At 44.6% G+C, this 13,072-nt stretch overlaps 6 protein-coding genes across 6 annotated transcripts; 3 read left to right on the forward strand and 3 right to left on the reverse strand.

Annotated features, from left to right (window-relative positions):
- Positions 1–630: 630 nt before the first annotated feature.
- Positions 631–1,478, forward strand: FPOAC1_007093 (uncharacterized protein; the record flags this gene model as incomplete). Its single annotated transcript, XM_044851561.1, has 3 exons — positions 631–779; positions 994–1,310; positions 1,363–1,478. The coding sequence occupies 3 exons, from the start codon at positions 631–633 to the stop codon at positions 1,476–1,478; spliced, it is 582 nt and encodes a 193-aa protein (XP_044710273.1).
- An 856-nt stretch (positions 1,479–2,334) lies between these two features.
- On the forward strand, positions 2,335–2,824 carry FPOAC1_007094 (uncharacterized protein; the record flags this gene model as incomplete). Its single annotated transcript, XM_044851562.1, has 2 exons — positions 2,335–2,450; positions 2,506–2,824. The coding sequence occupies 2 exons, from the start codon at positions 2,335–2,337 to the stop codon at positions 2,822–2,824; spliced, it is 435 nt and encodes a 144-aa protein (XP_044710274.1).
- A 1,480-nt stretch (positions 2,825–4,304) lies between these two features.
- FPOAC1_007095 (uncharacterized protein) lies at positions 4,305–5,077 on the forward strand (the record flags this gene model as incomplete). Its single annotated transcript, XM_044851563.1, has 3 exons — positions 4,305–4,346; positions 4,402–4,839; positions 4,901–5,077. 3 exons carry the CDS (start codon positions 4,305–4,307, stop codon positions 5,075–5,077), a joined length of 657 nt encoding a protein of 218 aa, XP_044710275.1.
- Positions 5,078–5,420: 343 nt separating this feature from the next.
- On the reverse strand, positions 5,421–8,969 carry FPOAC1_007096 (uncharacterized protein; the record flags this gene model as incomplete). The annotated part of the gene is made up of 2 exons (XM_044851564.1): positions 5,421–7,887; positions 7,942–8,969. The coding sequence occupies 2 exons, from the start codon at positions 8,967–8,969 to the stop codon at positions 5,421–5,423; spliced, it is 3,495 nt and encodes a 1,164-aa protein (XP_044710276.1).
- A 1,122-nt stretch (positions 8,970–10,091) lies between these two features.
- On the reverse strand, positions 10,092–11,220 carry FPOAC1_007097 (uncharacterized protein; the record flags this gene model as incomplete). Its single annotated transcript, XM_044851565.1, has 3 exons — positions 10,092–10,362; positions 10,424–10,782; positions 10,837–11,220. 3 exons carry the CDS (start codon positions 11,218–11,220, stop codon positions 10,092–10,094), a joined length of 1,014 nt encoding a protein of 337 aa, XP_044710277.1.
- A 1,327-nt stretch (positions 11,221–12,547) lies between these two features.
- Positions 12,548–12,903, reverse strand: FPOAC1_007098 (uncharacterized protein; the record flags this gene model as incomplete). The annotated part of the gene is made up of 3 exons (XM_044851566.1): positions 12,548–12,656; positions 12,704–12,759; positions 12,817–12,903. 3 exons carry the CDS (start codon positions 12,901–12,903, stop codon positions 12,548–12,550), a joined length of 252 nt encoding a protein of 83 aa, XP_044710278.1.
- Between the last annotated feature and the right edge of the window lie 169 nt (positions 12,904–13,072).

The raw sequence follows: 13,072 nt of genomic DNA on the forward strand, positions 1-13,072 counted from the left end.
GCGGTCAAGATGTCAGTAGACTTTGTTGATTGGAGTGCCGTTGTTGTGGCTTTCGTAGGAATCAGGCTCGCTGACCATGCTGCAGTGATCATCGTGCATGTCTTATTCAACGGCCCCTCAACTGCTCCTGGACCTTCTTCTCTTCGTCTGAACCCATAACATCGTTCAAAACATGCAACCTCCATCTTGAATATTGGGTCTTTGAGGGCTATAGGATCCTCATATGTGGCTCACTCCTTTTGGTTGGAATGAAGCGAAGTGTGCATCTGTTCGTCGCCCGGTTAAGCTTAAGTAAAAGAGATAATACCTATTTCTCTCTGTTGCAACATGACTGTTACTGGCTGCTCCATGAAACCAATCTGTCGTTGCTAGTAAGATGCGGGGTGCTGTCAACGTAACCCCTTCCATTCAGATTCGTGGTAATTATTCTGTTACACTCTTTGAGTTCAGCTTCTTCCAGTCGGTTTCTTTCTTATATGAGTCTTTCTCCCAGATATAAATCTCCAGAAATATCTCATCCCAGACCTACCATCCGTCATCTACTTTGTCAACATGTTTTTTCTTCGCTTTCTTGTCGTAATGGCCTTCTTTGTCCTTGTATGGGCTATAACTCCCACACCCGATCAACAAATGAACGAGTGGCTCAATGCCGGTGGCATCCCCCTTGCAATTGCTGCGCAGCCCATGTGGTTCTTCGGCCAGTCTCAGAATCAACCACCATGCTATCCTACCTGGGCTATTCGGGCAGGAAAACAAGCCCCAGGTGGTAATACCTGTGCGTTTCCAGAAGTAGGTTGCCACTGCCATAATCCAGGCATTAAAATCGGCAATCCTGGACCCAACTTTCCCATCTATTACACGTACAATAAATGCAATGACAGGGAAATCAGAGTGGCATATAATATTTTCTTTGACAAGGATGGGTTCATCGGAGGTGGACATCGGTAGTAAGTAGGTTGTTCCTGTTTCAACTCATTAGCTGACATCACAAAGTGATTGGGAGCGTGTTATTGTGGTTTGGGCCAGAGGTCCAGACAACAAGTGGCGTCAATCTCGGCTATTCCTATCACAACACAAGGGATACGACAAGAAGAACTGGAATGATATTCAGAACACGTTTAAGGCCGACGACGCCAGCAAGCCTCGTGGCGGCGAGAACGGAAAGAGGGGATACGCTCATCCCAAGGTTTACGTTGCTTGGGCAAAGCATGCTATCTACCACGACCGTAACACTGGATGGAACGATGTTTTGTCTCAACAGCTTGGCCATGCTTTTCGGTCGCAGGATTGGTGGTATTACCCTTCCAAAGGTGGGTTGATTGTTTAGAGCTTAGTGATTCATGGCAGACTGACATTCATCAGGATCTTACATCCGAGCTGATCGTTCCACCGACATCGGTCGTCAGATTGCGGACTTGAACTGGGGCGATGCTTCAAGCACCCCTGCTAGTGTTCACGATGGACTCTGTTCTATTTGACGAATCATGTCAGCTATACCAGTGGCTACTTACACGTGGTCGTTCAATTGAAGTTAAACTCAATCAGGGATAGCACTTGTACTTTAGAATTTTAAACGTGACACTCTTTTTGCAAATTACGACGCACGGAAACTCCATATATGTACGAGAATGATTCAATTGACGTATTGAATTGAATTATGCTTCTTGCCCTATTTTGAATCTAATCTAAGTCCTAGCAAATGGATGGAATTTTGTTTATCTTTCAAGGCACAACCTACCCTGAAATGACTGTTTAGGCCGCCTAACCCGGGAAGAGGTCATAGCTCTGTTCTTATAACATTGAAGTATAGACTCTACCTCTCGCCTATTGATGACCATGTATGAGCCAGGAAGATCAAATGTTCACCTCCCACAATCTTTCAGCTGATTGAGAACATTCAATCATCACCGACAAGGGGATTGATTCCAAAATTTGGTATTTTGTGGAGTCTCAGCTGCGCAAGATCTGTAGATCCCTAACCTCCACATGCCAGCCTTGTCTTCGCTTAATCTTGGATGTCTTGGAATAGCCAGACCGACAATTAATTAAACTACTTTCCAGAAACTTAATAGGTCAATGAGCCTTCGCTTTGACTGACCCGCTTCACCGCCCGAGATAATGGGAGAGTTTTTCAGCTGGTGTGGTCTGTAGATCATTATAATTACCGGACCCGCATCCCCGTTCAAATAGGTACAGGATCTACATGATGATTGACATATATAAGAGCCATAACCATTCCTTCGCAATAGAAACTATCCATCCATCAGTCCTCCATCAATTCTCAATTCACTTGTCCAAGCTCAAATCTATACCAACAAACTTTCAACTATCAAAATGAAGTTCTCTGCTGTTGTCCTCGCCACTGCCGCCGCTACCGGTGCTATCGCCGATACTGTCTTCGACGTTACTCGATTCGGAGCTAGATGCAAAGATGTCGACATCTGGTGCAGGTATGTGTCATCATATCCTTATCTACCATAAACATGTAATTGACCAATCCCACAGTTACAGCTTCACTATTGAGCCCGGCACTATCGACTCCGAGCGCTACGAATGCTCTGCCCTCGTCACCAATGTTGAATTCGGGGAACTTCCTGACACCGACGAAGGAACCTGTAATCCTCCTTCACGAACCTTTGGAATCGTCCGCAACGACGAGGGCTTTACTCTTACAGTATCAGCCCAAATCTCACCCGATAGCGTCACCAAGGGCTCGTACCTCATCCCCAAGAAGGACTTCTTCCAATCCAAGGGCTCTCGGAACCAGGTAAGGTCCGAGTGGTATATTGGCTCCGGGAACTTCCCTCTTGAGCGTGTCGATTAAGCGAAATTTGCGACATCCGTGGACTGTGCAATATGCTCTGTCCAAGCTAGGACGATGCAGTGAGGGTTAGAATGGTTTTGAGTAATGAGATGAGGGATATTGATATAATTTGACGACGAAAGGGTATTATGAGTTTCTTCTAAGCAAGAATTTGTAATAATTGAAGCTTGGACCAGCGAATTGATTCCGAGGAAAGTTTACTGGGGAAGTCTGAATTGAATAAATTTTTTACACCAGAAGACATGCAGTGAATTTGTAAACAGTGGTAAATTACGGATGATCCCAAATTCTAACAATCTCTAGATTTGTGCATAAAAGATTTATTAGTCTACGTTACTTGATTGTTCATCCTGTTACTGGAAACATCATAGGCTGCAGAATTTAATTCTGAATCATTTGATACAACAGGTCTAGCATTACCCTAGAGCTTTCTATATATCTCGCTATGCATTTCCACGAAACCATCTGATATGTACCAACTGACATCACAATAAATCAAGAGTAGCACCGTGGTTCTTGGCTCAATTAATAACGGAGGGAAGCTGTAAGCTATTTTGTTCAACTAAGCAAGCTTACGGGAGGCCGGGCCCTCGTCCAATCATGACGTTAAGCTGAGAATTAGACTGCTTGGGTACCAAGTCTAATTATAAGCTTAATGTTAGTAGATGTTTATTTTTTCAGGGTCTGCTGGAAATCCGAAAGGATTGAAGTGCAGCTGAGATCTTACCGCTATCGACCTAGTTTCAATCATTGACCTTCCTATTTCAGCAGCTAGGGTCTCGTTATCTAAACGCTTTCCGATGTAACATACTGAATCTCTTCTTATCTAAACGCATTGCCGTGTCTCACATATCTAGGACGGACACTAAAAGAAAGCTAGGCCCGTGCCGCAACTACGCCTTATGAAGGTCCGAAAAACTACGGCAATTAGTATCGTAGGATTTAAAGTCTAAGCTTAGACATTTTTTTACTGGTCAATCTAGTCTTTGGTTACATAGAAGGAATTCTTCCGATATGGAGAACCTCACTTGGCGCAGTATCTAAACATGGGATCTCGTGAACTGTACACTATTGGATTTCGGTCCGCGGTCTATACCTTCTACTAATGGATAGTCTAAGTCTTGGCTTCATAGATAGACTTCTTTCTATACGACGATGTCCAGTTGACGAAGACCTCAGACATGAGATTTGTGGATTTTGGGATTGCGATCCTAGGTCTAGACCTCCTGATATTGGATAGTTTTGTTCTTGGCTTCATACATGGATTCTATTCGATGCGGTGAAGTCTAGTGGACGACGTGCCTCAATTCAACATAGGATTTGTTAGATTGAGGGGAACCAAAAACCTATAAAGTTGACCAGATCTCCCACTCACTTCTTTCTTCAGAGCAAACAATCTCACCTCAAACTCAACAACATCTCTTCAACAGACTCCAAGCCATCTATCTCCTTCATCCCTCTCAAACTCAAATCCAACATCATGCGTTCTGTCACTGCCCTCCTCTTGGCTCTCGCCAACTTCGTCAGTATCCGATAGAGTCCCAATCTTTCCCTTATAGCTAACAATTTGCCATTAGTCTCTGGTCTCTGCTGCTCCTGCCACCAAGGTGCTCGATGAGAGCGTGTTTGAAAACGCCGACACTCCTACTTGGAAGATTGCCGTTGTCGAGGGCGAAGCCCCTGTTGAGTTCAAGGGTACCATCCAAGATGTGATGAAGCAGCTCGAAGTCGACTACCCCGAGTATGCCCGCAAAGCTCACGAGAGGATTGATGCTGCAATTGAGGCTGAAGAGGTAGACGATGCACCTCCGTCTCCTGAGGCTCAGGCTCTCGAGCGCTTGAAGAAGCGGGACCACAATGTTTGCTGGAACTTCCCTTCTGCGAGGGAGAGGCCCATCAACGACGGAATTCAGTACCTGCGTGGTATCGCTGGCGGCTTGACTGTTCGCGCAGGTCCGGGAGCCTGCGACAGAATCAGCTGCTCAAGCAATGCAGGCATCTTTATTTGCAACGATGTAAGTGCTTCATACCCCTATCTTGTTGTAAGGGATATCAATAGTTGACAACGATACTTAGAACCGCACTCCATTTTGGATTCCGTCCTGGGATAATGTTGCCAATGCAGCCAAGGCTTGTAACAACGAGTGCCGTAAGTTCTGCTTTGATTGCGGTCTTCAAACCGGTTGGTGGACCGCTGGACAGCGCTTTCATGACGCCAACTTCAACGTTATCATTCGCGAGTCGTCATGCTAAATGGTGAATCTGATGATGAATCGAAATATTGGGCACGCCCAAACTCTGGTTTGTGAGGCAGTCAAGAGATTGAGAGGTAACCTTGAATCAAGAGATATCTCGGAACCTATTGTATTCAGTCATTACCACAATCACCTCCACTATTTTAAGCAACATAGTTCTATATCCTGTCCAGAGTTTAGAACCCATGTCGTAGATCCAATGAGAAAGAATTAAAATGAAAAAGTGTGCAGAGAGAAGATCCCTTTACTCAACTACGGGATACATGCCCAAAAGTCAGTATACAAGATCTCAAATTACAAACTGATAATATTGTTTCTAAAAGGGAAACTGCGGTCATGATCTACATTCTTGGCTTGTATGGATTAGACCAATAGATGAATTCTCTGCAGTCGACTAGAACCATGTTGATGTCTGGTAAATCATAACCGATTTTCTCTAAAACAGCACAAATACCCTCAAAATGTCCCAAGGAAGTTGTATGCAAGTGGTCAGACTTGTCGTCAATAAGCCGAGAGATGGAATCCAACTCTTTGAGTGAGTCCGCCGCGGTTTCTGGTTTGACCTCGTACTTATTTATGAGGAAGTACTCGGCTTCTACCTTGCCGGGTCCCCGAGCACCGCGTGCCACAAGAATACGAATAAAAGCATTCTCCCTCTTTTCCCGAAGTTCTTGGGTGATGGGCATACCATGTGTCAGCAGGTCAAGAAACCATGCATCGTTTGTTTCGATGTAAATTACTGGTGTGTATGACTCAAGCCAATCTTTGTCACTTATAAATTTGAACATCCCTATTCGATTCCATTCAACAAGATATTTGGGTTGTGACACTTGATGCATAACTCCAAGTTTGATAAACAGACGTAGAATATCTGTAATCAATTGTCTGTGGCCGCCAGGAATGGACTTGAGGGTCGCTAGACTAGCCTCACAGAAGAGGAAGGTGCGCCACGCCCACATAATCACTTTGGTTGCGCCTTGTCGAGTTGATGAATCTTGGGTACTGTGTTCAAGTAATCTGGAAACATGCTTCAACATAACTATAATTGCTTTGCAACGTTCCAGATGGCATTTCGCAGTCCAGGCCCCGATACTTGGTGATAACTCGCACGCACCGAACAGAGCATAAGTTGAAGCTTTAAGATTGTAATTGCCGCTAACCTTAATCAGATCCTGGGCCCATTTGTAGAATCCGCGATAGGAAATGAAGGTTATGAAAAAGTTCTCGCAGCTCACAAAATGAGGCGGATGTATAAGAGCGTTTGGCTTGTCGACCGAACAAGCGTGAATGACGGATAGAATATCATTTGAGACGCAGGAGGAGTACTCTGCATCGTATTCTGCGGGTAGAATCTCAATAACCCCCCTTAGACCTGATGAGAGGTCGGGCACGACAGAGTAACGGGCGAGCTGTGCCTTGACATATATATTGAGCATGCACTTAGGAGTCTTTGCATATGCCCCGAAAAGATGTTTCCCTTCTACACTTTCTAAAAAGTCAATCGCGGTTCTGTGTATGAAGTGGACTTCCTTTGCCATCCATGGCATCATGTTTGTTTTATCTTCTGATGGTACGATTTCCAAAAGATACTTGTGAATTCGGATTTCTAACAGTCCGGCGGTGATCCGAAATAGAGTCTTTTCGGCCTTTTCGCAGAGCTGTACCCATTCATCGGCGCAAGGAACATTCTCTGGTCCCGTAAATGACTCCAAAATAGTTTCATCTGCTGCTAGAGAGAGCGTAGCAATATTGGATTCGATGTGCCGGGGCATATTCTGGATATACTGGAAGTATAGTGCGGCTCTCTTGACATGTTTTTCGTCCATGAAGCCAACCCTCGATAACATGTCCCGGTAAAGGGTCATGAGATCACTTGGTAGCTTGGAAATACGATTGAGTATGTCATCCCACCCTTCATCAAGTTCGTCGACGTCTTGTTGAATTTCCTTTAAAACTATGTAAACCCATATGAAAACGCCTTCTGCGCGGTATGAGATCACGTCGGTAGCCTTCTGAAATTTCTCGTCATCAATCTCGATATCTAGTTGCGAAAGCTTATCAACTGTATACTTGCGAATGTCGTTCCGTGTAAGATCTTGCATTCGGAGGCTAGGTTGAGATTTGAATCTATTGACAAAGGGAGTTTCAGGGCGACTAGAGATGCAGACCTTGACTCGTTCCAGTTTAGCAAGGTCGTCCAAAAATGAAAATAGTTGACTCATGCCGTCATGGGGTCTGGACATTTCGTCTAGTCCATCGATAAGGACAAGATATGCGTGAGCGGCGCGGTCTAGAACTTTGAATAATAGCTTCTTCAAATCTTCGACATCCCAGTCGGATGCATCATTCTTGTGACAAAGGCCTGACGTTTCGCGCAAGAGTCGCAACGCAACGGCTTTCTCATCCTGCAAGATCTGATGGAGAAGTGAGCAAATGACGCCCTTGAAACTGTGCTGGTCGTTACTACCAGGTTTCCACAGGTAATGCGAAATAATGCGGCAATTCGGCTGCCATCTTTGAATCGCTGCTATAACTCGCTCATCCTTTTCGATAAACTTCATGAAGAAGCTTTTGCCTGATCCAGGCTTTCCACTGACCCAATACAGACAATCACGATCCTCTTCTAGCCAATTGGCTAAATTGGGTACTTTGACCGCTCGCCCATAACGATCTTGGGTACTGAGTTTCTCATTACCGAAGACCCATTCGAACGTGTTTTGATGCCTTTGCTGGATAGAGTTCTTCCTTTCATTCATTCGATCGTATGTGAAGCTTTTCAGAAATTTCATGTAGGTCCCATCATCTAAACTATTGTCGCATTAGTCTTCAAATCCAAACATGGAGCTACCTAGTTTCACTTACCCGAGCCTATCTCTTATGTCTCTCCATATATCTTCATCTGAGCGGTTCTCTCTAGGAAGATCAAATAGTAGTCGAAGGAGTTGTTCTCTCGAGATCGTATCTTCCGTTGGCGCAGTTCGTTTCATGCTAGACGATCCCGATTTTGACCCTATTAGGGATCGGTCTCCTGATATGACTGGCAATTCAGGTGTGAGATCAGCGAGGCCATCCATGTCGACCTGGGTGTCCTCAGGATCACGCCCTGCGATCGTTCTGACAGTATCTGGAATTGGGGATTTCTGGCTGCTCGTCTCTGAGTCACTCTCTAGTTTTTCTTCCATACAGGCAATTGTGATCCAGTAGCAAAGGGAAAGCCCGTGTGACATATCGATGATCATCTCGTCCTGGCGAGATAGCGTCCCCGAGGATTTCTTGTAGTGCAGTGGATGGGCAAGTCTATTGTATAGACTTTCTGCGATGCTCGTGACTTGAACCTCGAAAAGGACTTCATAATAGGCAGAAAGTTCCCCATTGGACTTATCAGGACTCATCCTGACCTGAAAGTTCCGACCTTCGTATGCTCCAAACCTGGGCTTCCAAAGAACGCCCACTTCGCGATCCGATGAGAAGGTATTGACTCCTTCAATGGAGAACCTTTTCTTGATCAATTGGTATGATTGATTGAGACCAGACGGGTAGTCCACAACGATCCGAAAACAAATGAGGTCATGGATTGCATTGCGAATAAGTCCAGGGTTATCGTATTCCTTGCCATGAAATTCTTGACGGCGATCGATTGACTTGGAAATAGAATCATCTTTTTTCACTCTGCCATGCAATGTTGCACGTATCGAGTTTTCCTCAAGCTGACGGGATAAGTGCTGATTTAACGCCTGGTGCATGGCCTCGTACTCAGGCTTTAATCTTTGCCAGACTTCGAAAAACACATGTTTTGCTGGCTGCGTGGGGTCTTGTGCCAATAATTGCTCAACCTCGCGGTCGAACCTGGCACTTAGGCCCAATGGCGGAGAGAACAAATCTGAAGCCATTGGAATATCCGAGACCAATTATAGGCCAACGAGACAGACAGAAAGAAGTGAAATTTGATGATAGCGTAGAACATGTAGTGGTTGTTATGATTGTGTATCTCAAGAAATAATGAAGGGAAAAAGAAGAGTATGCAAAATATGTGTCAGAGTCCAAGGGGGGGGAATTGGAGTCACCTGAGCATCGACCAACAGTCTCAAGTGTGCCTTGCCGCAGCTGAAATGCAAGCCACATATACTGATATGGTAAAGATCTACAGAATCACCAGATCAGGCTGCACAACTTGGGCCTCAAATACAGATGGTTGGTCCTTCCATCTCTTCAAGGCGGTCTCATGATAATACATAGTCGTAACCCAAATATTCTGACAGAGTTGCAGCAGGGATACTCTCTCTATACTGGCTAGTTCAGCATTGAACCACTTGAAGTAGATCGAAAGAGCTTGATATACTATACGACTCTTGACAATGGAGAATATTCAAGACTCGGCAGGCGTCTTTTCCTTACCATTGCGTTATGCACAGCCACCCCGCCCATAAGCTCCGTGTAACCACACTGGTAAGCCTGCTGGTCTTGGCATGTCTCGCACTTTCCCACTATTATTGCCCTCTCAATCGAGCCCCGATTCGACTTTCCCGTGCTCTTGGGCCACATATGCCTGTTGCAGCGGGGATCAGGACATCCTTTACCTCTCGTTTTCAACCTAGATGAGTGACGTGTCAAATGTAGGCTGCATAAACAGGGGGATCAAGTGTCAAGACCATATTTGCATTTTGAGTCTTCTTTCTCCAATGATACACCGGGTTATCATGGAGCAAACTCTTTGCGGGATTATAATTGTTGTTATGTTTGTCCACACAGCCGAGCAGGCAAAGTGGCCGGTCATAACATAGCCGCACTTCCAGTCATCACCGAGCCTCAAGACAAGCTAAGCGCATGAAGAATACTCGATACTAGCGATAATAAAGATAGCAAGGATCATATGGCCAATACTAAATCACAAGTGACAGTAAACATAAGATTTCTCCTTGATCGCAGTCATCTTCGTGTACTCTTTGTCAATCATAGCATTTACTTCAGTTTTTCATTGTACACCGGACATATGGAATGCAGTGACAACTTAGTTACAACCGGACGTAAGTAATGACAATTGCCAAAGATGCTGCGACAACCTGAGCGAAGGCGAATGCAGTCCCCCAATCCCCTCCTGCACCCCTCCAAAGAGCCATGCAAATCCAAATAAGAGCAACGGCAAGCGACACACATGAGAGTCTGAAGGGGAGTTCTGCGTAAATCCTGCCTGTCTGCCATCCTAACATAAAGTGTAGACCTCTCGTCCACGTTGTACCTTGGAACTCTTCGTCTGGAACTGGTAAAAGAATTTTCTTTGGGCCTCTGAGTAGGTCAGATCTTGTATGGATGAAGAAGGGACATTAAATTTGTTTGGTAGACATACTTTACATTGTAGATGCAGCTCTCTTGGGCCATGCCCTTGAGTATGTGGCATCCGTCGGCTTTCCCGGGGTTCCGAGCATAACAGTCCTTAAGATGCAGCAGGAAATCAAGCTTGTCAAGGCGCTTCTGTGCCTTTTCAGCTTCATCTCTGATACATGGCTGAGCCCACTCCTCCATACCAAGAATGCATTCGTCGCTATGCTCATAACCTTTCACACATGCTCCACCGGACTCGTAAAAAGGACCAGTTGGGTGTCTTGCTATAGCCTTGTTGCATTCTTCACGGACTTCGTTGATGTTGACAGGCTTCATGTAAATTGGATAACGCCCATTCGGCTCAACGTTAGCCGCGAATTGAAACTGGTTTTTCCAATGTTGTGAGATAAATCGATGCCAATTTTAGTTGATACTTACATTGACTTCTAGAATGTCGATGATTCCATAATAAGGCAACCATCTCTTCCAACGGCCCAAATGCTCATAGCACGTATCGAGCAATCTTTGATAGATCTCGTAATCAGACTCGCTGTCGCTCTTTAAAGTCGATTTCTTTTCCACTTTAGATATTGATTTGCCATTGCGATCCTTTTTCTGTATGAGTCTGCTAAAAGACTCTGGTGGTCGCAGGCACGGTACAAGAACAGCGTATTGTCCTTGTTTATAACTCTCTAAACAAACAAAACAACCCTGCTCTGCACGCTCGAGTAAGTCTGTTTCATCTTTGAGGACCGGTGAAGATTTTGTAACTTCAGAGTTACCCTGACGTTCGATATCCAGTCCATGGCGAATAGAAGACATTTCCATTTGAGGAACAAGGGTACCACGTTAAAGAATTCACTTCCTTACGAGGCGGCTTATATACAGAACTTCCAAGGGTCAAGTTCTGGTATGATTCACGATCTGTTTGCAATAGAATTGCTTGGATGTGTCGTGGTCTGTTATGATTCGATGCCTTATCAAGGCTGACCCAAGGCAGAATACCAGGCTCTACGTGTCTTACTGCATAACCTTTTTGCAACATGAGGCTGTGAACATCTGTCCAAGGTCCTTGTTGTAATTTCATTGATAGATAAAACATCTTGATAAAATATTTGATATCAGGGGATCGTGAATGTCCGTGGGCAAGTGGCTTGGAAGTTTCACAATGGAAGACGTACATGACTTATTAACTACCCGATTCATAAGCCCATTACTAATGGTGTTTGCCAAGACGAACACAGTCACTGAATTACAGCATTTACGGAGGTAAAACATAATTTAAGTACTTCTTGTAGAATTCCTGAATTTACCACATCTGGGTTAGGTCGTCTACTATGGTAAATGTGGTCATCATGTTTATACAGTTACCCTGCATTGGCGGAGTAAGCCATTTAGCCTTAAGCTAGGCGAAAGGAAAAGAAAAGATATAGCAAGATTATCGTATACAACACTTTAATTCTGAGTGCAAATATCGAAAATAGAGTAAGAAATAAATTGTGTCTAGTCATAGAAGAGCAGTTGAAGTCTTTGCTGGATATGGCGATGGGGAAGACCATGAGGGTTGATACAAAGTGGGGCCCTTTTCGGCAGTGACATTGCAAGAGGACTACAGAGTAACTCCCGAACCTGCGGTTAAAGGGAAATACTCTTATGCAGACATATGGTGAGAATTCACAAAACGTTAGGGAATAGTGTAGGAATTAAGTTCATTATGTTTATCACATACGCCGTTGGCTCGTATAATGCCATGCCCATAAACTCCAGTGATAAGAAAACCAACTCCAAATGCATCATATATAAAGTCCCCAACGCCTATCAATGCATAGCATGTATAGAAACATTATTTCATAGAATAGAAATCACCCAAGAGGGGGAAAATTGCACAGATCCAAGAATGCCTCAGGCATACCATCATGATGAGCAGCTTAGAGACTGGGAATGACGGGATCGTCTTGTAGAAACGAGACACTTTCTTATTGACCTCCTTGGATTGACAATGTGGCAAAAACTGCATAAAGGCCGACTAGAGGACTTGTCCCGCCAACGAGGCGTGTCTGCCACACCACAACAGCTGCATCGTTTAATGTCTCCGCAGTCTTTATTTGTTTTCGATCTCGATATAGGGGACGTGGTCTTTTGACTTTGTTCAACCCTTGACGATGGGCCTTTTTTTCGGGGGCAAGGGCTGTTCGATGAGGAATGCGATGTGATGTTGTGTAAAGCTTGGGAAATGTCGCTTGCGAGATGTGACATTGCTGATAAGGATTTGTTATCTGCGATAGAGACGGGCCCATTTAGGAACAGGTCTATTCTTTGAGCATCGGCCAGCTTTCGCAAGGTGTGAACATCGTGCAAGATCTATAGTTCTTGTTAGTGGATACATTTATATAGTTTGGATTCCATGATGTGACTTACTGGATGAATCAATTTTGCAGTGGTGGAGTCTATAGATGTTGTAGAGTTGACCCTCGGTTGAAGGAAGAAGTTGCTGGACTTTGCCATTGAATTGGTGGTGGGTGATGATGGCACGGACATAATTGAGAGTATAGATGTTGAGTAAAGTCCGGACTGGAACAGTTGGCTAATTATATAGTTACTGGCTGAATGGGAAAATATCTTGGTAGTCAACATATGGACAACCCACCCAACAGAGCAGAGCTTCTTTGAGAAG

The sequence above is a fragment of the Fusarium poae genome, chromosome 2 (assembly GCF_019609905.1).
Source record: "Fusarium poae strain DAOMC 252244 chromosome 2, whole genome shotgun sequence".
Lineage (NCBI taxonomy): Eukaryota > Fungi > Ascomycota > Sordariomycetes > Hypocreales > Nectriaceae > Fusarium > Fusarium poae.